The 23,813-nt window shown below is 41.7% G+C and overlaps 1 protein-coding gene and 1 long non-coding RNA gene across 2 annotated transcripts in view; one reads left to right on the forward strand and one right to left on the reverse strand.

Annotated features, from left to right (window-relative positions):
* Positions 1-17,984, forward strand: part of PIEZO2 (piezo-type mechanosensitive ion channel component 2) — a 309,432-nt gene extending 291,448 nt beyond the window's left edge. Inside the window, exons 42-52 of the mRNA XM_014938745.1 lie at positions 206-353; positions 469-683; positions 2,713-2,871; positions 4,624-4,771; positions 7,200-7,388; positions 7,838-7,930; positions 9,045-9,217; positions 11,071-11,187; positions 13,175-13,254; positions 14,583-14,763; positions 15,629-17,984. Of these exons, the coding sequence (XP_014794231.1) occupies positions 206-353; positions 469-683; positions 2,713-2,871; positions 4,624-4,771; positions 7,200-7,388; positions 7,838-7,930; positions 9,045-9,217; positions 11,071-11,187; positions 13,175-13,254; positions 14,583-14,763; positions 15,629-15,881 (1,756 nt within the window). The 3' untranslated portion in view covers positions 15,882-17,984. The remainder of the gene's footprint in view (positions 1-205; positions 354-468; positions 684-2,712; positions 2,872-4,623; positions 4,772-7,199; positions 7,389-7,837; positions 7,931-9,044; positions 9,218-11,070; positions 11,188-13,174; positions 13,255-14,582; positions 14,764-15,628) is intronic.
* LOC106886080 lies at positions 17,388-23,531 on the reverse strand. The gene is made up of 3 exons (XR_001411564.1): positions 23,439-23,531; positions 19,402-19,504; positions 17,388-17,628 (listed from the first exon to the last, which is right to left on the reverse strand). It is a non-coding gene; the product is annotated as an uncharacterized LOC106886080 (long non-coding RNA).
* Positions 23,532-23,813: the final 282 nt, after the last annotated feature.

The following is a 23,813-nucleotide window of genomic DNA, read 5'->3' on the forward strand; positions in this document are numbered from 1 at the left end:
GCTTTCACCCTAAGTCCCACCAGCTGAACATCAGACAAATCAGCAGTTGTTCAAATAGCATCTGCCTGATAAAAAAGCTAAATATCCTGTGTCAGAGTAGATCTTAGATATCTTTAGAAGCGCAAATTGTATCACACCCAGCCTTTCTTTTGTTCAGTGCAAGTTACAATGTCATTAAATCACATTGCGGTCTCTGTCGTTGCAGGACTCTCCAGGTGTATGTGCCCATCAGACAGTTTTTCTACAATCTTATTCATCCCGACTACAGTGCAGTGACTGATGTGTATGTGCTGATGTTCCTCGCAGATACCGTGGACTTCATCATCATTGTGTTTGGATTTTGGGCCTTTGGGGTATGTCATAGAGGCATCTATCTGTAAATCCTTGGTAGGATTTGCATACTGTATGTGCCAAGTATCGTGTGAGTGTCCTCCTTCCTTGACCACTCTGTTATGTTTTCCTTTTCAGAAACATTCTGCAGCAGCAGATATCACCTCTTCATTATCAGAGGACCAGGTCCCAGAGGCATTTTTGGTGATGGTGCTCATTCAGTTTGGCACCATGGTGGTAGATCGAGCACTGTACCTCAAAAAGACTGTCATGGGAAAGGTTATCTTCCAAGTCATCCTTGTTTTCGGAATACATTTCTGGATGTTCTTTATCTTGCCTGGAGTGACAGAAAGGTATAACCCTTATAATCAGGCAATACGGATTGAATACTGGTGCTCTACCAAGTCGTTTGCATTTCAATTTTAGATGGTTATAGCTAAGCGTTGGAATCATGAACAGTTTTCTTCTTGGTCTCTTTTCTAAGCAAAATGTTGGAGTACCTTTCCACAGCAGTAACTGTGGCCAACATAAGTTTGAGGAAGAATTAATTATGTAAGTATGTACTGAAATATTCTCAGCTTAGGCCAAAATGCAAGCAGGTGAAAGGGAACTTGCCTGTAATTGAGTTATTAGAGCCCTCAGCTGAGACAATGTTGGCCTCTGATTCGGTTCCCTACTCCCAAGACTGCTGCACACAGGTTTAGAAGAGTGAGTAGAAAATGTCTCTCTCAGAGTAATTTGTAATTTGGCCGTTTCCTGGAATGTGTGAACGGTGGATTTAAATCTCTGCAGACTGAGGAATGTCTAAAACCTGTGTCTGTTCTGAAGAGCAAAAGTCCTCCTCCCCTGCTCCTGCCACGTGGCTCCAGAAGTGATGTGGAAGTGGTCACCTGCCATGTGAAATCTTGTATCGCAGGCTTGGTCAGGTTCACCCCCTGACTATTCCTTATTGCATGGCTCAGGGCAGTTATCACCTCAGACTGCACTGCAGAAGTGCTAAGGTTCCCTCTCTAGTGCTTGGCTAACTCCCTTATCACTTAGGACTTTAAATTGCCTTAAAGTATTTACCCCACTCCACTGATTATACAGAGAATTTGTGTGTGTCACCTGGGAAAATTACACTTAGTTAATGGTCAAGTTACTTTGAAAACAACAAAAATAAAATAGGTGCATAGTGTAAAGAAAGACTGAGAAGTCTCATTTCCTCTGCAAAATAAATTATATTTTTCCTCAGTGCTGTAGTAATAGTGCCCCAGCTTGAAAAGAAAAATGCATTTTTCAACTGCATCCCCTATCTACTGAGCATTAAGAATGGATATGAAACTTTGGTCCCTTGAAAGACAATAAAATTGTTTTGACCTTTTATGTGCTTTTATGAAATGTATCAAGTTGTTAATCTCAAATCTGCCTCTGAAACCTTCTGTATTCCTTCTAAGTCAGGATGATTCTTAGAAGCCCCTGCAAATTTCTTAATGAAAATAGTTTTACAGGATGCAATTGAAAATATTGGACCATAAATCCTGTCCATCATGTTATTGAACTGCAGTCAAAAGTGGCATATGTTCACCAAGATGGTCAGGGGGATGGAGCACATGACGTGTGAGGTTGAGGGAACAATGTTAGTTGAATCTGGAGAAAAGAAGGTGAAGAGCTGTCCTCAGCTAGCTATTTAGAGGGTATTGAGAAGAAGCTATGCTCTTTTCAGATAGGACAGGAGGCCACAAGTTGGAAAAAAGGGAAACTCCGGTTAGATATGATGACAAATCTTTTCACCATGACCATAGTAGAATACTGAAGCAGGTTGCCCAGACAGGTTGTGGAATCTCCATCTTCAGAGATATTCAAAACTCAGCTGGACAGGTGCTGGAACAATTTGGTATAATTAGACCTGATTCAGGCAATGGAGGGTGAAAAAGATGATCTTCAGAGGTCACTCCAACTTAAATTCCTATATGAGTTCATGAATTTGGAGGTGCCCTGTGAACATGAATATCCATTAAAGCTGCATAGATTCAGCCCAGATGTCAGCCCTCTGAAAAGCCAAGGGAAGCAGTATCTACCCAGGGCTCACAGAGGGATGTGCCATCATGGGGGACAAGGGCAGTCTTGCCTGTGTTGGGCAGCAAGACATCTCTCCCACCAGGAGGGAGAGGGCACTGCCCCAGAGCCCTCTGTCCTCAGGAAGAGTCTCTCCCCTGTGACCTTGAAGTGACAACAGGTGCTGTTTACACATTTTCTCTTCTAGCATCTTTAAAATATTGTTTAACCATGCAGGGGGGTTTTCACAGGATCTCAGGAAAGGAAAAATGCCAGTTCAAGCTAATTTGGTCACAGACAGATACAGAGCTCATCATTTTCCTTTATCTGTCTTTTCCATTACAGGAAATTTAGCCAGAACACAGTTGCCCAGCTCTGGTATTTTGTGAAATGTGTTTATTTTGGCTTATCAGCATATCAGATACGCTGCGGATATCCAACTCGTGTTCTTGGCAACTTCCTCACAAAAAGTTATAACTATGTCAACCTGTTCTTATTTCAAGGGTAAGTCTTTTCTTTTGTGAAATATGGATCCTTTATCATGAGTTGCTGGGGTTACTCATGACTTCTCTTCACAGGCTGCTGGAAATGAGATAGAAAATTTTGCACAGCAAAATGTATATGCTGTATGTTCCCTATAGTGCTGTATATGCTGCATGTTCCCTATAGTCCACAAAAAATCAATTTCAGGACTGCAAATTTCAGAAAAATAAGTCTCCCACTCTGAATCCAGAAGACTGACACACCAGTCAGCCATTCAGGCCCATACAGAAGAGACATTTTTAACACTTCTAAGAAATCACCTCTGTGAACAGAGATAGGGGGTACACATTGTGCTAGAAAACAGGTAATGTTGCACATTCTGCAGTCAGTCTTAAAAAGCAGTAATGCATCAAATCCCAAAGAGATCTTTAGAGCAGGTCTACAGGCTCAACCTCAGCAGGTGAGAAGAAGAAAGTGAAAGACAATACACATGAGAATATGAGCTACATATCAAAAAAAACGTTTCCTTTGCATATCTTTTGAGAATTGCTGTGTATATGAAACTCTTCAGGAGTTAGGAGGGTTAGTGCAAGTAACAGGCACAGCATCACCTCAGAGTGAAAGGTGGTGTTAATGTGACAGACCCCACCCCCCACTTTCGCAGTTATCGTGACAGGCTGAGAGAGTTGGCGTTGTTAAGCCTGGAGAAGAGAAGGCTCCAGGGAGACCTTATAGTCGCATTCCAGTACCTGAAGGGAGCCTACAAGAGAGATGGGGAGGGACCCTGTGTCAGGAAATGTAGTGATAGGACGAGGGGGAATGGTTTTAAATTGAATGAGAGGAGATTTAGATTAGGTTTTGGGAAGAAATTCTTTACTGTGAGGGTGGTGAGACACTGGAACAGGTTGCCCAGAGAAGCTGTGGCTGCCCCATCCCTGGAAGTGTTCAAGGTCAGGCTGGATGGGGCTTTGAGCAACCTGGTCTAGTGGGAGGTGTTGGAACTCGATAATCTTTAAGTTCCCTTCCAACTCGAACCATTCTATGTTTCTATGGTTCTATGTGGTGATTAAGCCAGTTCAAAGCATATTTATTTCACAGGAAAGCTGGAATAATTTCGGCCTTTTCCCAATATTTTCAGTGTTGACTTCTTGCATTTCAGTAGGAAAACTTACAAAAGAAAGCTTTCTTCACATAAAATAGTCTTTGTGACTTGGCCAAGCAGAAAAGCATGGGACTAATAAAGGGAATGATGCATTTTGAACAGCTGCTATATACATGTTGGTTTCCTGTCAGCCCACCTTCTTCTGCTGGTTAATCCTGAGTCATAACGCCCAATTCCATATGTAGCCGAGGACTGCCCACCTACTGCAAAGAAGCCATGCACCACTTGGTGTAAGTTTGTATAAAACATATTCCCACCGTCCTGTGGAAAGTGTTCCTCTACTGCACTCCCAGGTCAGAGGCATTTGGGGATACAAGAAAGTCTCTCTTGTACTATTCCATCAGAGGCTCAGTCACAATTACTGGGCGTAGTGATGCAGAAGTGTGTTTATGGCCTGACAAGGAGGAGCATGAGCTATAGCAAAAGATACCACCCGCAAAACATCAGTACTAGCCATGCAGTCTCAGGATATGATTGTGTTTGCAAAATCTTCTGTTAAGCTGTCTTTTAACATTGGCTTAATTCTCCCTCTTGTTGTATATACACTTACTGTGCTGGTTTAATGTGATCCCCTAATTTCTGACAAGTTATCTGCTGTGGTCTCCCTTCAGGTTCCGCCTGGTTCCGTTTTTGACTGAGCTGAGGGCAGTAATGGACTGGGTTTGGACTGATACCACTCTCAGCCTTTCCAGCTGGATCTGTGTTGAAGATATCTATGCTCATATATTCATCCTGAAGTGTTGGCGAGAGTCAGAAAAAGTAAGGAAGCCCCGTATGAGTGATCTAGGCCTCCCCTCCCCCATGCAGAGACAAAGAGAAATAATCATGAGTCCCTAAATAATTGGGAAATCCACCATAACGACAGTTTGTTAGAAGATACACCTGGTGTTTATGTTCAGAAACATTCAGACTGTTGGGTACTTTATGTTAGTTGGCAGTCACTGCAAGAGAAATTTCAAATGGCTTCTCCTTTGTGCCTAGCTGATTTTTCCACCGTTAACGTGGACTCTGCAAGCATGCGCCTGCTGGCTTAATTGCATGCCTGAGTTTCAAGGCCAGGGATGAAAGTCCTGGTATTCACACAGGCTCACTTTGTCCATAACAACTAAATGAGTAGCCCACAGTAGCAGGGAAACTCTAGCTGAAGAGAAAGGTCAGTAGAAGGAAGAGCTCATGCCTCCATGGTGTAGGTCCCTGGTTCATGTAACCACAGAGGGAACTCAGCTGGCTCCTTTATCTCAGGAGAGTCCCTGCACATCCAGAACTGAACTGCAGGCCAGATAAACCCACCATTTGTCTGACTGAAATTTCAGTCTCTTTAAATCATTTAAGCTTCAGTTCAAATTAAACTTGCAAATTCTGGATTCCTTATAATCGCTATAAAGATTGCAACCATATGCTTGCTTGTTTTGCCAATTTGAAAAAGAAATTAAGCATTCTTTTAAGAGTGACCCAACCAGTCAGAAATTGTACATCTGCAATGAAACGACTGTATTTTTAAGTGTTACTGACGTATTTCTACTTTTATTATAATCCTGTCTCTTACTGGCAATTATTTTCCAAGCATGTCACTTAGATCAACTCGGAGCTCAAGTGCACACAAATCTTCTATATAGGCTTTTTCTATACGACTGCCATTTCGGCCATGAATGGAGTGTCATCAGAGGCTTCAGAGGAGTCAGAGCAATAATAAGCCAGTTCTACTTTGACTGTCCATCTCACTGCATTCTTTTATGCTACAACAGGATCACTCTGCGTTATATGCAGCATAGATCTGATGTGGGGAGATTTCCACGTCTAAGCGAAGCATGTGTGGGGGAATGCCACGTACCATGAGTGTTGTTCTAGGTCCTTTGATTCTCTCTGTCTAGCTCTCACATTGAGTGGTATGCCTGAGTACTTTGACTAGTAGAGGATCTGTGAGCTGTTCTGTAACATCATTAATCTCATAAGACAAATAATATACCCTTGGTGATCTTGATATGATATTTTAATGAAAACAGTATTCTGTAGTGCAAGACAAATTACTTGATACACTGCTTTTGAAAAGTAACTAATTTGTTTTAAATATAGCATTGTATTACAAATTTAATATTCTCCCAGGGCTTTATGGATTCATGTTGTAAAGCAAGAACAATTTCCTGAAAGCCAGATTCCTGGCATGTGTTTGAGGTGCAGTGCAATGCAATGCATCTTTATTTTGCACATACAGTATGCAGTGAAAGACAGGATCCTAAAACACTATGTGGAGTTAAATCCTATAAGAGAATACACCAAAATAAATTACAGTGATGGTAAGACATTTTACAGGATGGTGAAACTGTTAAAGTATTCAATCATGAGGCAAATAATAAAGGGCAGGAATTACAGACAAGGCAGAATAGACATGCCTCGTGATCTGTTTTGAAAAGAGAAGAATAAAAGTCACTTTTCGTTTCAGAAGCTAAAAAAGGGAAGGACAAAGTGTCAAGACTTTAGGAACAGCAACAAAATTTTAAACATTATTTAAATGCAGTTGGTGTGGGATTCACTAGAAACAGATTGGATCAAGCCTGTGAACAACTCTTAGAAATATGGTATGTGAGGTGTGAAATGAATGTGGAGGTAGTGCAATATCAGATAATCCTACTGATTGTGCGTGTCAGTTGCTGGCAAACAATTTATTTTTTTTTCCCTCAATTACAGTTTGCAGTACATCAACCTCTATGAGAGGAATTCTCCCGTAAGGAGCTTTGTGATAAAACTTTATGGAAGGACAAATACAAGAAAGTGGGTCACTCCTAATAACAGTTTTAGGAACAAATTATATCACTTTTGCTGCTATTATTTTACATTTGGTTCCTGTGAGTTCATGCTTGCGCTCATTCAGACAAAAAAATTCAAATTACCCTACCAAATTTCTCCCTTCTCTATTGTTGTGAAAAATCAGAACCACAGAGGTTTACAATAGTTTTCATACCAGACACACACTTGACATGGGTTCATTTGGCACTCTTCTCCGTTGTCATCAGAAATTCAGTGTCTGCGCAGATTTGGCTAAAAATCTCAAAATAACTGGCCTGACAATGGATAGGAAATTATCACAGAAGATGGGAAGCCTTAAGATCATTATATATTCACCCATCAAATCATACCAAGCGTACCTCTGATAGAAGAGACACTACCATGTTGCTGTTTGCTTTTGCAGAGATATCCCCAACCAAGAGGCCAGAAGAAAAAGAAAGTTGTGAAGTATGGAATGGGTGGCATGATTATCGTCTTGCTGATTTGTATTGTCTGGTTCCCACTGCTCTTCATGTCTTTAATCAAATCTGTTGCAGGCATCACCAACAAGCCTCTAGATGTGTCAATCACAATAACTCTAGGAGGTTATCAGGTAAAAAAAGAAGAAAGACCAAAAACAAAATATGTTTTTGCACTGTATTTCCTTGTGCTATTTCTTATTCTTTTCACTGAATTGAACTCTCCTGCCTTATGCAAGAGATCAGGCAAGCTCCCACAAATGATCCCTTTTGAGTTTAAAATTACATTGGTTTATCACTGATGTAAAATGATACCTTCATTTGCTAAGACCAGAAACTACTGGCAGTGGAATCTGACTAAATTATCCTACATCAGGTATGCTCAGATAACTGCCTACAGGTCCATGTGGTAAATACAAGGTAATTGAAGGTAGCTTGCTTCTCAGTGGAATAAGATCATAACCTTCTCCTGTTGAATTGAGTGCCATAATTGTGTTGGACTGTGATGGAGAGGAATCTGTACTGTGCATGTATCAGTTTATGTGAAGTAAATGTGACAAGTGTGTGTTCTTTTGTTTCCTAGCCTATTTTTACAATGAGTGCTCAACAGAGTCAGCTCAAGGATTTGAATCAGACTGGTTTCAATGCGTTTCTGAGAAGCTATAGGGGTAACACTGTAAGTGAAATGTAGAATACATCATTACTTAAAAATGTGTGCACGTTTCCATGGAGGCCTTTTGTGAGTTTTGTTTGTGTAGTTATAAGTGGTCAGCAACGCTACCATCATTTGGAAGATGTTTCCGTAAAGAGGATTTGCATGAGTAAAGGTTCAGACAGATCATTTGTCAGGACAAGGCTGAGTTATGGTGAGACAAGTTACTATTAATCAAGACATCTTTGCACAAAATCATGGAAGGCAGAAATCCTAGTTGTCCTGTCGCTTGAATAAAAACCTCCCCCCTAAATGACACAAACCTTCAGGAGACAGGTTGCTGTTGGTGCACTGCCAAAACAGACATGCTCTGGGGACACAACAGTGTCTGCACTTTTGAGCCCCATGCTCCTTCCTACAGCACACACAACTTGCACCTCCCAGGGAGGAGACGTGGTGCTGTCAAAAGAAAGTGTGTATGGCCTAAAAAAGCTTTGACACAAAAATGCCAAAATATAAACATTTAAACATAGTCTCACTATTTCATGGTGCAACGTGCTCAAAGTTATCGCAAGTTGCTCAGGAAAAAGGCTAGTAATTAGTAGAAGCTGTTACATTACTAAAGTAACTGGGGTTCGATCAGATATAACTTTAAAAGAAGTGCTTGCTTCTAGGCCATTCAAGAATTAACATTTTTTTTAATATTAGATCCTACCAAATAGCCTATGTATTATAGCAGTAATATTGTATTCTTGATCCACTTTGGAAGTTACCAGTTTCAAGTTGCCTTATCCTTTACAGACATCTTTCTATGTAGAAAGACGCTTAACAAAAGGCAGAGGAAAATTTGAACTTAAGATAAATAGACTCTACAGAGTTTACCTGATGAACTTTCGGACTCATTTTGGCTTACATGGTCATCATTTTTCAAGCAGCAGGGCCAATTTTGTTTTGCCTTCTTAGCTCAGCTATACTTTGTTTATTTCCCTTCCCATTTAAAGCTGCAGTTGGTGCCTGAGGAAAACAATCAGTGCAAACCACTGCACTTGCAATTAATCAAACATTTACAATACTGCCTGACTGGGAAATGTGGCTCTGTCTCTTGTGAATATCACTACACTGAAATTTTCTTTTTCAGGGTGCTTTGCAGTTTCTAGAGGGCTATGGAAAAGAAGATATAACTCTAGCAGATCTAGAAGGAAATTCAAATTCTTTATGGACCATCAGCCCTCCCAGTAGAGAAAAAATGATACAAGGACTGCTGGATTTTTCAGCTGAGTTCACTGTAGTTCTTTCATGGACCATTCAAAGGTAATTAACATGGTTGTTGTGAGACTGGTGGATCGTTTGCCTAGCATTTGCTCAGCAGAACAGTTCTGTGCTGCATTTTTGGTTTAGTTTTTTGGCAAATTCTATTGTATTGTAGAGCAAAATAACCTGAAAGTCGGAGGGAGAGAGACAGAGAGAAGTGACCTTTGTTACCCAGGAAAACATTTGCTGCCTGCAGTTCCCAAACAATAAAGAGAGAAGTCGAGCTATTTCCAAGTACCTTATTTAAAAAGGCAGGGCAGAGTTTTCAATGGGACTTGAGGGGAAGGAGGGAAAAGTGAGAAAATTTTAGACAGTTTTAGGTTGACGTATTAAATAAACTGCCCCAAACAACAGCCTTGTTAGCATTTATGAGAACTGAATACTTAGACCTAGTGAAGGTGTAAAAACTATGAAGTGCTTGGTCCTCTTATTAAATGAGTCTGTAACTTACACAAAACATTTTTTAAATACACATAACTCAGAGACTTTGTCATGCAAATAGCATAACAATGGCACAGATACATTTTGACAAGACCTTTGCGTGTTGTGGTTCCTTTGGCCTCAGTGAACTGTTACTTTACAATGAAGCTTTTGCAAGAGACAGCCTAGAATATAAAGTACTCGCACGCAGGCTAGAGCACACCCAGTCACCGAGGTGGTTTGTTGGGTCCTGTCTGCCAGCTGGGATCCCTGTAGACTGCTGGATTAAATTGGAGTTAAGTCATCACTCCATGGAAATTAAGTACCTTTGCAGCCCTAGTATCTACCTGTTTTGTTGGAAGTGGACGCTGGATTGTTACAGCCCCCAGCAAAAGACTGCTCAGGAAGCAGGTCAGCTGAATTACTGTGGGAGCTCTGAACATGTTGGGTCAGTCCTTCCACAGTCAAAAATAGGCTTGAAATGAAGCTGCACCCTTGATTCAACTTTATTTGACCCCCTTTATTTTCCTGGAAGCATACAGTATTAGCTAGTGAATTACATCACTCCATCATTTCTGAACCTTATATTAATTTTTAATACCGCTACTCAGTTTGCCCATATGCTTGTATAACTACAAACATTCATACACTAGTTGAAAGAGACCTTATTCACTCTCAAGTTATATCCTGTGGATTACATCGTGACCATAATGACAGAAAGTGGTAAAGACTTACCACAGTGACCTGCTTTTTCTCTGTAAAGGGCCTTTCATCTAGGCCAGGAGACCACAAGCAGCTGTGAGATGACCCTTTTGTGTCACTCAGGCAGCATACCCGCTTTCTGCCCTTGCACATCCTTTGCTAGGGACGTTTTTCTTCAAGCCCCAGCAGCCCAGGAGCTGCCTTACCCAGCTGCTGCATCCCAACTACAGGGCATGGCACAAGGCATGGTAGGAAAGCTGGTCCTGTCCCAGCTGTGTTCTGTGTGAAGACTCAGGGGTTGCATTGGGGTCCTATCAGCCTGTTAACCACACATTTCTGCTGGGCTGAGGTGGGGTTTGGGGAAGCTGCAGCTGCCTGCAGCACCCTGGCACAGAATGTGTGGTAATGCAGATGGTCCTCTTGTCTAAAGTCAGAGCAGACACACTCCATTTCCTGTTCTGACTTGACTGACATAATGAGCAAAATTATATTAATCTGTCATCATTGTCCTGTAATACATACAAAGGCACAGTCAGTTAGAAAAATAGACCTTTAAAGCTGCTACCTATCCTCTGTGGGAAAACTCACCTTCTCAGGTAGAGGTGGCATGATGCTTGCTTTAGCAAAGCTGGGATAGCCAAAGTCAGTGCAGTGAGACTAGTTAGACAACTAGTCTTTAAGTTATACTCTCATTGTAGTTGACAATGTGTCTCCCCTTCTGCTTACAACAGAAATCTCACCCTTGGTGCCAAAGCTGAAATAGCATCAGATAAACTTACCTTTGTCCTACCAGAGAACACCAGAAGAGATATTGCTACAATGATGTCTGGACAGCAACTGGAAAAGGTGTAAGTTATTTTCTTTGCCTATTCATATGGAAACTTTCCCTTTTTAAACCTTATTTCCTAAGGAGGTCAGGCTTGTGGAACTGTATCATTTGTCTGCCCATCTATCCCCCTCTAATAACTTTGGAGACTTGTTCACAGAGGCCAACAGCATTTAAGTTACCTAATAGCAACATTAAAGGTAAAAGTTTATTTCCTATGATAAATGTAGGCTGAGAAAACCATGAACACTGGAACACCACCAACAAGGATTGTGAAGCTCTTAGTTACGTTTCTTTGATTTATAAGATTTATAAGCGCAAGTTCATTACATTATATTCACAGTTAAACTCTCTTTTGGGTTACATCAGTTCTTCTTGATCTGAGAATGTTGTATTGATGATTTTTTTGTTCTAAATAACCATCCAGACTATATTTCTCTTTGTTATTTTTGAATGCTATTAGATTGGCAAGGAAGTGTTAAATCACTGTGGTCAAATGGTAACATCTGCAGTCGTTTCTGACATCAGATCTTTTCCTGTAATGGAAATTCTCAAGGCAGAAAAAGCATGAATATCAAATATTATTCTATGGATATAGCCTTATAGCATTAACAGCAGTGGTGCCTCCTTTCAGATTTGAAAGGAGTCTGGCTCTTCCTCTTCAGCAGTAGTGTCTAAATACTGCTAAGCCAACATGTCATCTCCGAAGGCCACCTGATCTGATTTGTGGCCACAAGAGTTGAAAAGTTAAAGCTGAGGCCAACTGGGACAGTGAAAACTCTGAGAGGTTCATATCTGTTAGTAATGGAAATTAGATTTGTCTTTTCTGTGCACAGCTCTTTTTCTGCACCCACACACACTTGTACATCCAAACAGACTGCTGTTGCACATCTGATCATTGCATTTAAAAATTATTGTACACCTCTTTTACTTTGCTGCTGAGTGAGGATACGGGAATATTTCCTAAGGTGATGTAGTGCCAAGGAAGGCAGATTTTGCTCTTTTGTGGGAAGAGGTAATTAATTCGTAATTCTCTCTTTGCAGGAGGCAAGCAGTAGCATAGAAGTTATACCTGCATTTGTCTGTGTTGCAATAATATTGTTGATTTAAAGTTTTTTACTTTGTTATAGAGGAAAAATGGCTGTGGCAGCTAGTAGCCATTTGACTACTTCAGCAGGGAGCTTTCTACCACCACCTCTGCTGTGACAACTTAGCTGCTGAGCTCTTAACCATCCTTTGGGCCTCCTGGGAGGGATTTTAAATGGGCCACCTCTGTTCTTCCTCAGCCTTGAGTATACAATGTAGTAAAGTGTCACAGGACTTCCCTGAGAGCTCCCCTTCCCTTGAATTTTTCAGTCATTTAAGGAAAAAAGTTAGGACAGTATCTCTAGTTCTAGTGAAACATCTCTCTCTCGGGATGCTGGTAATTTATCTCCACTTAAGGTGATTTAATTTTGAGTCCAATGGAAGAACTTTTACAAATATCTTTCTTTTTAAGTTTGAAATCCTCCCACAAACTGTGGAAATATTTCCCACTGAAAGATTCTGGCAAAAATTCTCACTCTTTTAAGGTGTTATTATTGAAACATCTTGCAATTCTGAAGTAATAACTGTTCTCACCACATATTTTTCTAGCTACATATTTTTCTAGCTTGTTTACTACTGGTGATGTGTTGCCTTGCTTTGTGCTGCTTATATGGCTGACTATAAAAGCTTCTTTGTTAAAAAGGGGAACAAAATATAAAGTCTACATTCCTTGCAAACACACATGCCCCAGGTGTGTGGGATTCATGGCATGTGAATGGCGACATTATGGATGGAGCTCCCTGCTGAAGTACTGACAGAACATAGTTAATAAATCCAGCTAACTTTCAGATGTGACATCTGAACACTATAAAGTCATAGCTTAAGCCAAGAATTACTGGGAACTGTGTGTATCCCTGTTAGGTATTTCTAAATTATTTTAGAGGTATAAAAATATGAAATATTTGCTTTCTCATTTTTTCCAGAACATTAGAGAAAGTGTACCCATACTACATCAGAGCTCCTAGTGATTCTCTGGCAAAACCCATAAAGCAGCTATTGACAGGTAAGTGTCCAGACCATGGTAAAGAGAGTATGGTTGACAGAAGTACAACACAGCACACTTGCACATTCACAGAGCTGTTATAGGGCACCTCACACTGAAATGCACTTACAATGGTTTCTGCTTGGTGCCTGTAAGCTAGGGGAGAGATGAGGTAATACAGAATAAGGCAGAAAAGGCATCTGGATGTATTTTAGGTTTGTATTTAACAGTAAGGACTCTAAAGATTAAATCCAGCTCCTTTCCTTCAAGTCTGATTTCAGGAACTGCTTTCCTTTGTTTTCTGAGGAAGTGATGACAAGTTTCACATCTCTGCATCTCCCTGCTGCCTTACCACAGTCAGTAGTGCTGAATGTCTGCAAATGCTCCTCATCTTAAATAATGACACGGAATGATTTAATTTTTTTGCTATTCCTTATTGGCTACAAGGAATCCAGTTTAGATAAATCATTGAATTTCAGAGTGCTGTTACCCCACCAGAATGCATACAGGTACTCACAGACACAGAGAATACATGCACGTGAAAAACCTGTAGGGTTGGAAGAGTAGGAACAAGTCTTTATCTAAGAATACTTTCCTCAACAGCGGTTAAATTTGGTGCTTGGACATAGTAGTAGTATTATGTAATACATGGACTGTTCAAGGTTCAGTGAGCATGATTAGATTAATTGGGAAAAATAATTCTTGAGGCTGACCCTAGCTCTATGAGTAGCAATGAGTTATGAGTGCTTCACTGTCATTAGTCAGGTCCTGTCGTAACGAACTTTCAATTTGAGATTCTTCAAAAGGGCTTTAATGTATACATTGCTAATGTGCATTCCCCAGAAATCAGAAGGGCAAGAGTTCACCTCCTGTCTCTGTGATCAGTATGCATAATAGGATAGTATACTTTTCTTAATATAAAAGAATAACACCTTTTATACCAAGACATCAGTGATCTACAGTGATAGTTTCAATTTGACATATGGAAGTTGACCACTATCCCTTCAGGTTAAATGTGTTTCTTTAGGCCTGAGATGCAGAAGTGCTGACTGTCGTTGATACTTTGGCCTGAAAGTATTAAAATGATTTGACAGTTACACAGAAGGAAATGTAGATGATATAAAACATTTTATTTATTTAATCCATATTCAGATGAGATTTGCAGAAGGAAAAAAGAGAAGTCTAGATATTATACTTTTGTACAGAAATAATGTAAAATAGGTTTTAGGAGAATTATAACGAACTTTTACTCAGTCATTTTATCATGCAGATGTTTGAAGTATCTGACTCAAAGCAGTTTGCCTTTTGCAATTCTTGGTATATATATTAACATTTGTTTTTTTCAATAGACTGCAGATGGGAAAACATTACAGTTTCCCTGGTCAAAAATGTGTCTGAAGAGGGAGTTCGTGAGTGGTGGGTTTTGAATCAGCTTGGAAAAAGATACAAAACGTCTGAAGAGAGTCTCGAGCTCTTCGTGTTCAGTGATAAAGTCAGTCCACCAAGCCTTGGATTCTTGGCTGGTTACGGGTAAGAAGGAATCTTTATGTAAAATTAAAATAACATAGATAAGATAGACGTAGCGGTGACTTTATTTGCTGGTTTGGGGATTTTATTTTTTTTGTTGTTGTTGCAGTGTTTAAACATTACAACATTTTGAAATGGGGTTTTGTGAGATTCTCGAACTCATGTCTAATAATGTTATTATAGAAGGCTTTATATTTGTAACGAATGGTGTTAATCTTGATACCTGCTCTCCAGTGGGAGAGAAGGCAGAAGCACCCTTCACACCAATTTCCTATTGAAGTAAAATCGTTCAAAAGATGTTAGTTTAGCTACAGGTCAAGTTCTGCCCAAACTCCACCCAGTTTTGGCAGCCTTCCCAATCTCACAGCCAGGACCCTAGGAGTGAAACGGTTGTGGAGATGTCTATGGAATAACATCTCCATAGACAGAGGAAGGCAGGAGACTGTGCCGTCCCAGGAGATATGCCCTTCTGGCATGGTTTTGGAGAACTCCTCATAGAAGGATTATTAGAGGAGTACAGGCAAACATCAGTTTGTCACCAGTTACATGTACTTTAATAAAAAATATTAGATATGAAAGCTGACAGATATTTGCCTTGAGCAGCCAGCAGTTGCTAGATTTCCCACTGTGACTTCCAAGCTGTAGCAGACAGGCCATGAGCCTCACCTGTTTGTGTTCCCAGATTTCTGTGGTGTTTGAAGGGACCTTATTTTCCTTATTCCTGCAGCACAGCAGAAAGAAGATCCTATTCAGCAATTAATGTTCACTCAGCTAACAGACTACACTTAGCCCTGTAGATGAGCTCCCTTACACTTGGCTGACCCTTTTTCAAGACATGATTTGAATTCTTTCCTTTCTTTCTTTCCAGCATCATGGGACTATATGCCTCGGTTGTCCTGGTGGTGGGGAAGTTCGTCCGAGAATTTTTCAGTGGGATCTCTCACTCCATCATGTTTGAGGAGCTACCCAATGTGGACCGAATCTTGAAGTTGTGTACTGATATTTTCTTAGTGCGGGAGACTGGAGAACTGGAACTAGAAGAAGACCTGTATGCCAAACTAATATTCCTGTATCGCTCACCAGAGACTATGATCAAGTGGACTAGGGAAAAAACTAATTGATCTCTTTGGTGTCACACTGCGAATCAAGTTGATTTCATCTGAATTTTAAAGGAAAAAAAAAAAAAAAAAGCACAATATTCTCTTAAGAGCTAAGCCTTTTCTAGTTAGGTAGCAATGTTTTTCACTGAAGGAGTCCTGGAAGCTACGGCCTTAGGAATCCATGCTGCCTTTCAAATTAAGGATCAACAGTGAAGAAGGTTGGATGATTTGTTGTTTTTAATGTGCCACTCCTCTACAGTCTGGGGACTGCTTTGTAATTTAATCAACATAAAGTTTGCATCTTTGTCTGGCTAATTTAGTTTTCCAGATGATCATCACAACTTGAGAAAAGAAAGGAGTAAACCCACAGATGACTCCAGTGTATCTTCTTAACCCTTTCTGGAGCCGTACAGATTGGATTGTGCAATATGCTGTTGTACATCACTGACTTTCAAGCTACAGTAATGGGACGCTGACTAGCCTTCAGGACACCCAAGACCCAGGGCCACAGTGGGAACTGAAGACATTCTAGCCATACCCATTTGTAGAAAAGCAGAGGTTTTGATGTACAAAGGACACTGTGGACAAGCCTCTGTTAGCAAAAAGAAAATAAGTAACAATCTCTTTAAATGCCTTATTTTATTTTTACAGTCACAGAAGACATTTCCACCAAACATCAAGGACTTTTCTCAGGAAAAAAAAAAAAAAGCAACTGAAACTTGACAGTTCGTCAAGGTTAACTAATGGCTAGAATAATTATGGTGAATTATTGGGGTGTTCTGCTGGGCCATTCTCTTCAAATTTACTGCTTTCCATTAGATGAGAAAAGAAAGTGAATTCAATGACCTAAGGAGCTACTTCATTTCTTATAACCCTTTAAAGACTGAATAGTGTGCTTCTCTCTGCTCCCCATGACATGCTTTTTCCCATTTCGATGATTTAAGGCAAGCGTTGTTTTGCTGTTAGCTGATATTCTTCTTCCAGTGTTTCAGGTATACAAAAATGTTTACATATTCCAAGTCACATTTTTACATCCGAGACGGGTTTTTTTTAAGTTCCCAAATATAGACATACATATGAGCTTGAAAAATGGCCTTTTTCTTAAATGACTATTATTAGTGACAGAAATGGCTCATTAGAGAACATTGTAGCATGAAAATTTACAATTGCAATGTAGGTTTCGTTCCATGTTAAAAAAATTATTGAGAAAAAAAAGCATTGAGTGGGTAGGGTATGTTAAAAGGGTATACTGTGTAGTTTTGATTCAGTAATGACTTAAAATAAAGCACATGTTGCAAAGTAATTTTAGAAGTATTTTTTCCTCTGCCTTTTTACATGAAATGGGAAAAGTTTGACATTCTTCTAACTCTGTGACAAATAAATCTATTTCTTGTAGTTAGCTGCTATTTATTATATGAATGATTAGTTAATCACCAGAAAGAAACTAATACAACATAATTTGCTGGCACATTTTATTGCAAAACTTCATAAAACAGCACAACTAAATGACGTTGCAACATACTCTGCTGAGTGCTTCCATGACAAATGCTGTCACATCCATTCTATACTGTGAAAACTAACATTTTGAGCACCATGAAGTGCACAAAATAAAAATTGCTTCGTCATAGTGTAACAATAAAATCATTTGGTGACTGGAACTCACTGGAAGACAACCTGATTTCCTCCAAAGTGTAATGGAAAGGTGGCTGCTCATACAGCCAGGCAGCATTCCCTGGTGGAGAGTTTTGCTCCATTTCTTCCTTTGGACCTGTGAATAAAAATCAAAATATACAGGGCAGCCCTGACATGGGATCCAGTGGGGATGCTAAAATGTCCTTTATGGTTAGATGGATCCTCACCTGGGTGTTCAATGATTTTAAGGAGAGCAACACTGGAAGGAGAAGTGTGAAGGGTGTAATGTGTTTCTAAAGGCCAGCAGAACCATGCTGGCCGCAGGTGGTCCTGGCTCCCTTCCTGGTTCCTTCTCTTTAACAGGCACTTCCTTTCTGGTGAGAAAAATCTATCTGCAGAATGAGCTGTACAGTTATTTGGGCTTTGAAGAAATGTGCTGCTCTTTCTTTCATGGATTGATCAAACTTTGAAAATAAAAGAATTCTTCTGTTGCTTTTTTTATTTATTTTTTTTTAAAACAACATACAGACAAATTGATTACATGAACTGGCTAACTAACTACAACAGGTGAAAAGTGTACTGATGATGACCAGCCTTTGACCCCAGCCATCCAGATAAAGTTGAACTGCCAGCCAGTTTTTGGTGGCATCCTTTAGGGAACCAATATTGGGGCCAGTACCATCTAATGTTTCTATTAACAACCTGGAGGACACAACAGAGTGCATTTTCAGCAAGTTTGTGGACCACGCCAAATCTGGTTCTGGGGGTGTTTGTGATAATTTAAGTTTGTCAACTGCCCTCCTGAGGCATGGGGTTGTTACAAGGAGGGCAGGAATGCGTTTCAAGCTGGACCTCAAGATGCTGCAGAAATGAGCTGCCAGATACTTCATGAAGTTCTGGATCTGAGGCAGACTAACCCCACTCAGCAATTCAGACTAGGTGGGTGGGTTGGGAAAAGCTTTACAATAAAAGGAGACAGGGCGGGGAGTGAGAATTGGGTGTATATCAGCAGTGTGCCCTCGAGGCAAAGAAAACCAACAGCATACTGAGCTGCATTTACAAAAGCACAGCTGGAAGGGAATTTACTAGTCCACTGTATCCAGCACTTGTGAGGCCTCATCTAGAGACCGTACAGGTTTGGGGTCTCTAGTGCAAGAAAGTCACTGACATACTGCAGTGAATCTGGCAGAGGGCTGGAGGACAAGATGAGTGAGGAGGGGCTGAGGGAGCTGGGCTTGTTCAGCCTTAAAAAGAAGTCCAAGGGGAGAGCTTACTGGTGCCTGCAGCTGCCTGATGGCGAGGTACAGAAAAGGTGGAGCAAAACTCTGCAGCACTGCACAACAATAGATCAAGAGGCAACAAACACAAGTTGCAACAAGGGAGATGCTGATTAAATAGAGGGAAAATTGGTTTCACCAGAGTAGTCAAACACTGGAGAAAGCACCCAGAGCAGCTGTGGGATCTTCAGCATTGGAGTTTTTCAGAACTTGACTGGAAAGGCCCTGAGCAGCCTGTTGTAACTGGCCATGCTTTGCATGGGGGTTTGACCTGAAGCCTCCTGAGGCCCCTTAAAACCTCAGTTATGCCAATATTTTAGGATTCTGCCAGAGACGCTGTAGCTTACCAAAGACAGTGTATTGGCTGCTGTAACAACCACCTCCAAAATATCAGAATAAAGTCATCAGGTCCAAAGCAACAGTACAGTTACACAGAAATACTTTGAACTACGCCTCAGTAAGCCCCTGTGTCCAGTTTTTCAGAGCTAAGCACTGCCAGATATAGGGCCTGTTTTCCTTCTTCCACCCTTGTAATCAAGAAATTATGGCTCACAGGATGATAACATAAACCCTTACCTATACAAATGGACTGAATTGGATGGATAAGATTAAATGGCCTTTTAGAAGCTTACCAGGTCAAACTTAAACGAAGTAGATCCATGTGGTCATTTTCCCAGGTTTTAGAACACCTTCTTGTTTTGTTCAATACAGGAGCAGATCTTCAATGGAATAAGCCTAGGTAAGAAAAGAAGAAACAGTCTCATAATAAAGTCAGCTTTGTTTTATAAGCGTCAGTGTTTTTACTTTCCTTACAGGACTTGATTTTTTTTTAATGTTTCTAAAGAAGCTGCAGGTTCAAAGCTGCACCAGGGGAGGTTTAGACGGGACATTAGGAAGCATTTCTTTACGGAGAGGGTAGTGAAACACTGGAACAGGTGTCCTAGAGAAGTGGTCAATGCCCCAAGCCTATCAGTGTTTAAGAGGAATTTGGACAATGCCTTTAATAACATCCTTTAACTTTTGAACAGTTCTGAGGCAGTCAGGCAGTTGGACTAGAGGATCGTTATAGGTTCCTTCCAACTGAAACAGTTCTGTTCTGTTTTCCATTCTATTCTATTGCATTTGTTGGTGTCAGCAGTAACAAATTTCATATCTGCGGAATTGTCATAAAAGGCGTTTTGCTATTCTAGGCCACAGCTGTTGTGAAAAGAAATCTCAAAATTGTTTCTTTATGGAGCTGAACTGTACTGATAGCCCACAAAACCCACCCTCGTACCATGGAGAGCCAGAGTGCTGAACCTATGCTTTTGTGACCATTAGTATTGTTAGAGAAGGACAAACTTCAACATAAGATCACTTTGCTCCAAGACTTGTCCAGTTGTGGTCTGGAAGTCTCCCAAGATCGCAGTGTCACAAGCCCTTCAGTCTTTCCCAGTGCTTATTTACCCTCAAGGTGAACAGAAGTTTCCTCCATATCCATTTGGATTTCCTTCTCTCAGATTTGTAGCATGGCAACTTGCCATTTCTGCTCAGGAAGCCACTGTGTGTTTAAAGTGTCCAGTAAGCAGGATCTGCAGCCCCTCAGCTCTGATGCCCTCATCAGAGGGCCACTCTGGAAATGACCTGTCCACCAGGCATTTCTATGCCCTCGACCTTGATGCAGCGAGCTAGATAGCAGTTAACCATGGCTGTGAGGCTGAACTAACGGAGAAACTTGCAAAATCCAGATCACCTTATGGTTACCACATATTAACAAGTACAACCAGCCTGATGCACACATTTACCAGGGAGTACAGTTCTTCTGTTTAGCTGGCAGGAAGATCACTTTCCAGGTGCTGCCATGCTTCTTCAGGAAATGGTGGTATGGCCCATTTCAAGGTCCAAGATGGAAACAGAATCACAGAATCTTAGTGGTTGGAAGGGACCTCCGAGATCATCGAGTCCAACCACATTAAAAAAACAAACAAACAAAAAAAACCACCCAACAAACCCCAAAACACCACCCACCAACTAAACCCCACACCCACAACCCCACACACAACACCCTACCACAAACCAATAATCTTGAGCACTAGAGCATGCCCTGAAGAGCCACATCTACGCGTTTCTTAAATACCTCCAGGGATGGTGACTCCACCACCTCCCTGGGCAGTCTGTTCCAGTGCCTGACCACTCTTTCAGTAAAGTAATTCTTCCTAATATCTAATCTGAACCTCCCTTGCCGCAGCTTCAGACCATTTCCTCTGGTCTTGTCGTTCGTCCATTGGGAGAAGAGGCCAACCCCTGCCTCTCTACACTCTCCTTTCAGGTAGTTGTAGAGGGCAATGAGGTCTCCCCTCAGCCGCCTCTTCTCCAAACTAAACATGCCCAGTTCCCTCAGCCTCTCCTCATAGGACTTGTTCAGACCCCTCACCAGCTTGGTGGCTCTCCTCTGGACACGCTCCAGCACTTCAATGTCCTTCCTGTAGTGAGGGGCCCAAAACTGAACACAGTACTCGAGGTGAGGCCTCACCAGTGCCGAGTACAGAGGCACGTTGACTTCCCTACTCCTGCTGGCCACACTATTCCTGATACAGGCCAGGATGCCATTGGCCTTCTTGGCCACCTCGGCACACTGCTGGCTCATGTGCAGCCGGCTGTCCACTAACACTTACAGGTTCTTTTCTGCTGGGCAGCTTTCCAGCCACTCTTCCTCAAGCCTGTAGCGTTGCCCGGGGTTGTTGTGACCAAAATGCAGGACCCGGCACTTGGCCTTATTAGACCTCATCCCACTGGCCTTGGCCCAATGATCCAACCTGTCTAGATCCCTCTGTATAGCCTTCTGACCCTCAAGCAGATCAACACTCCCACCTAGTTTGGTGTCATCTGCAAACTTACTGAGGGTACATTCAATCCCCCTTGTCTAGATCATCAATAAAGATATCGAACAAAACTGGCTCCAAAACTGAGCCCTGAGGGACACCACTGGTGACTGGTCACCAACCAGATTTTACTCCATTAATCACAACTCTCTGGGTACGGTCATCCAGCCAGTTTTTTATCCAGCGGAGGGTACACTTGTCTATGCCATGATTCTCTAGTTTCTCCAGGAGAACGCCGTGGGGGACAGTGTCGAAGGCCTTACCAAAGTCCAGGTAGACAACATCCACAGCCTTCCCCTCATCGAGAAAGCAGGTCACATGGTCATAGAAAGAGATCAATTTGGTTAGGCAGGACCTCCCTTTCATAAACCCATGCTGGCTGGCCCTGATCCCTTGGCTGCCCTGCACTTGCCTTAAGAGCTCACTCAGGACGATCCTCTCCATGATCTTTCCTGGTACCAAGGTCAGGCTGATAGGCCTGTAGTTTCCAGGATCATCCCTCCGGCCCTTCTTGTAGATGGGCATCACATTGGCCACCCTCCAGTCATCTGGCACCTCTCCTGTTGACCAGGATTGTTGATAGATAATGGAGAGAGGCTTGGTGAGCTCTCCTGCCAGCTCCCTGAGAACCTTTGGGTGAATCCCATCCGGCCCCATAGACTTATGCGTGTCCAGGTGCATAAGCAAATCATTAACTACTTCCTCCTGGATTACAGGGGAGTTGTTCTGTTCTCCATTCTTATCTTCCAGCCCAAGAAGCTGAATAACCTGGGAGTACCTGGTCTGATTATTAAAGGCAGAGGCAAAGGTGGCATTAATTATCTCAGCCTTCTCCTCGTCCTTGGTTGCAAGGTTTCCCCCTATATCCAGTAAAGGATGCTCAGTCACATTCTCTGTGACTCTCTTTTTGTTAATGTATTTATAGAAACTTTTTTTATTGTCCCTTATATTAGTCGCCAGGTTGAGTTCCAGCTGGGATTTTGCCTTCCTGATTTTTTCTCTGTATGTCCTAACCAGATCTCTGTACTCCTCCTGAGCTGCCTGTCCCCTCTTCCAAAGGTGGTAAACCTTCCTTTTTTCCTTAAGTCCCATCAAGAGCTCTTTGTTCATCCAGGCCGGCCATTTTCCCCGGCCTTTAATTTTACACCTCATGGGGACAGCCTGCTCCTGGGCCTTTAGGATTTCTCTCTTGAAGAGCGTCCAGCCTTCCTGGACTCTGAACCCAGGCATGGAGGAAAGATGTCAAGTCTGAGGAGCTCTAATGCTGGCACGCTTACTTTGAGTTCTTCACAAACTGGGTGACTACCCAGTCCAAGAAGCGTTTGGAGCATTTCCTGAGAGCTTGACAACCACTTTTATGCCAGAGCTTTACTTTACATGAGAGCCAGAAGACTATGAAGGGACTTTATCTTATTCCTGTGGTGCTCTCTCCAAAATCCTTGAGCTCCCAAGGAGCTGCTCCTGCCTGGAAAGCACCCAGTGGCTTTTTTCAGCAAATGTCACTGAGGTGCTGCATCAGGACAACAGCAACCACCCAGCGCCGCTGTTGCCGAGATCAGCCTTCTCTCTTACATGAAATAAGATGCCAAAGCAGGGGATTGTCCCTGCAGTCTACTCCTAGGTGAGTGCTTGCAGCTTCCACCCACTTTTGCCATACACCACACACCTGTGGCTGCTCTCTTTATATCCCATTTCTGATTCTTCTACACAGTAGCCATAATTCTCTGTGAACTGTTACCACACCAAGATGTCTCCAATTACTATTCTCTCTTGGAAGTAGATAAAGAAAGAAATAATAACTACATTACCTGAAAATGGACCTCAGCAGTTCCCGCCTCAGCTTCTTTCTCCTATGAAGGAAAAGGGCACACAGCTGAATGTGATCCAGAGCTGAATGCTGCTTTCTGTTTCCCCACCTTCCCATAAATTGGCCTTTTAAACTGAAGCAGCTGTGCTTTTTTTTTTTTTTTTTTTTAAAAAACACAGTTTTCTGGTGAAGTAAAAGGTGAGGTGGTACGTCACCTCTCTGAGAGGCAGCACTCATTAGCCAGAGGGGCAAAAGGCCATCATGGCTGTCAGCACCATGCTGACAGAAAACACGTTCTCATGCTGTCCCACTCCTAGCAAACCCAGGTGGTTCCTGCAGCGTTAAGCACAAAACTGAAGATGATCCAGTTTTTTGT

The sequence above is a fragment of the Calidris pugnax genome, unplaced genomic scaffold, assembly GCF_001431845.1.
Source record: "Calidris pugnax isolate Ruff unplaced genomic scaffold, ASM143184v1 scaffold13, whole genome shotgun sequence".
In the NCBI taxonomy this organism is placed as follows: Eukaryota; Metazoa; Chordata; class Aves; order Charadriiformes; family Scolopacidae; genus Calidris; species Calidris pugnax.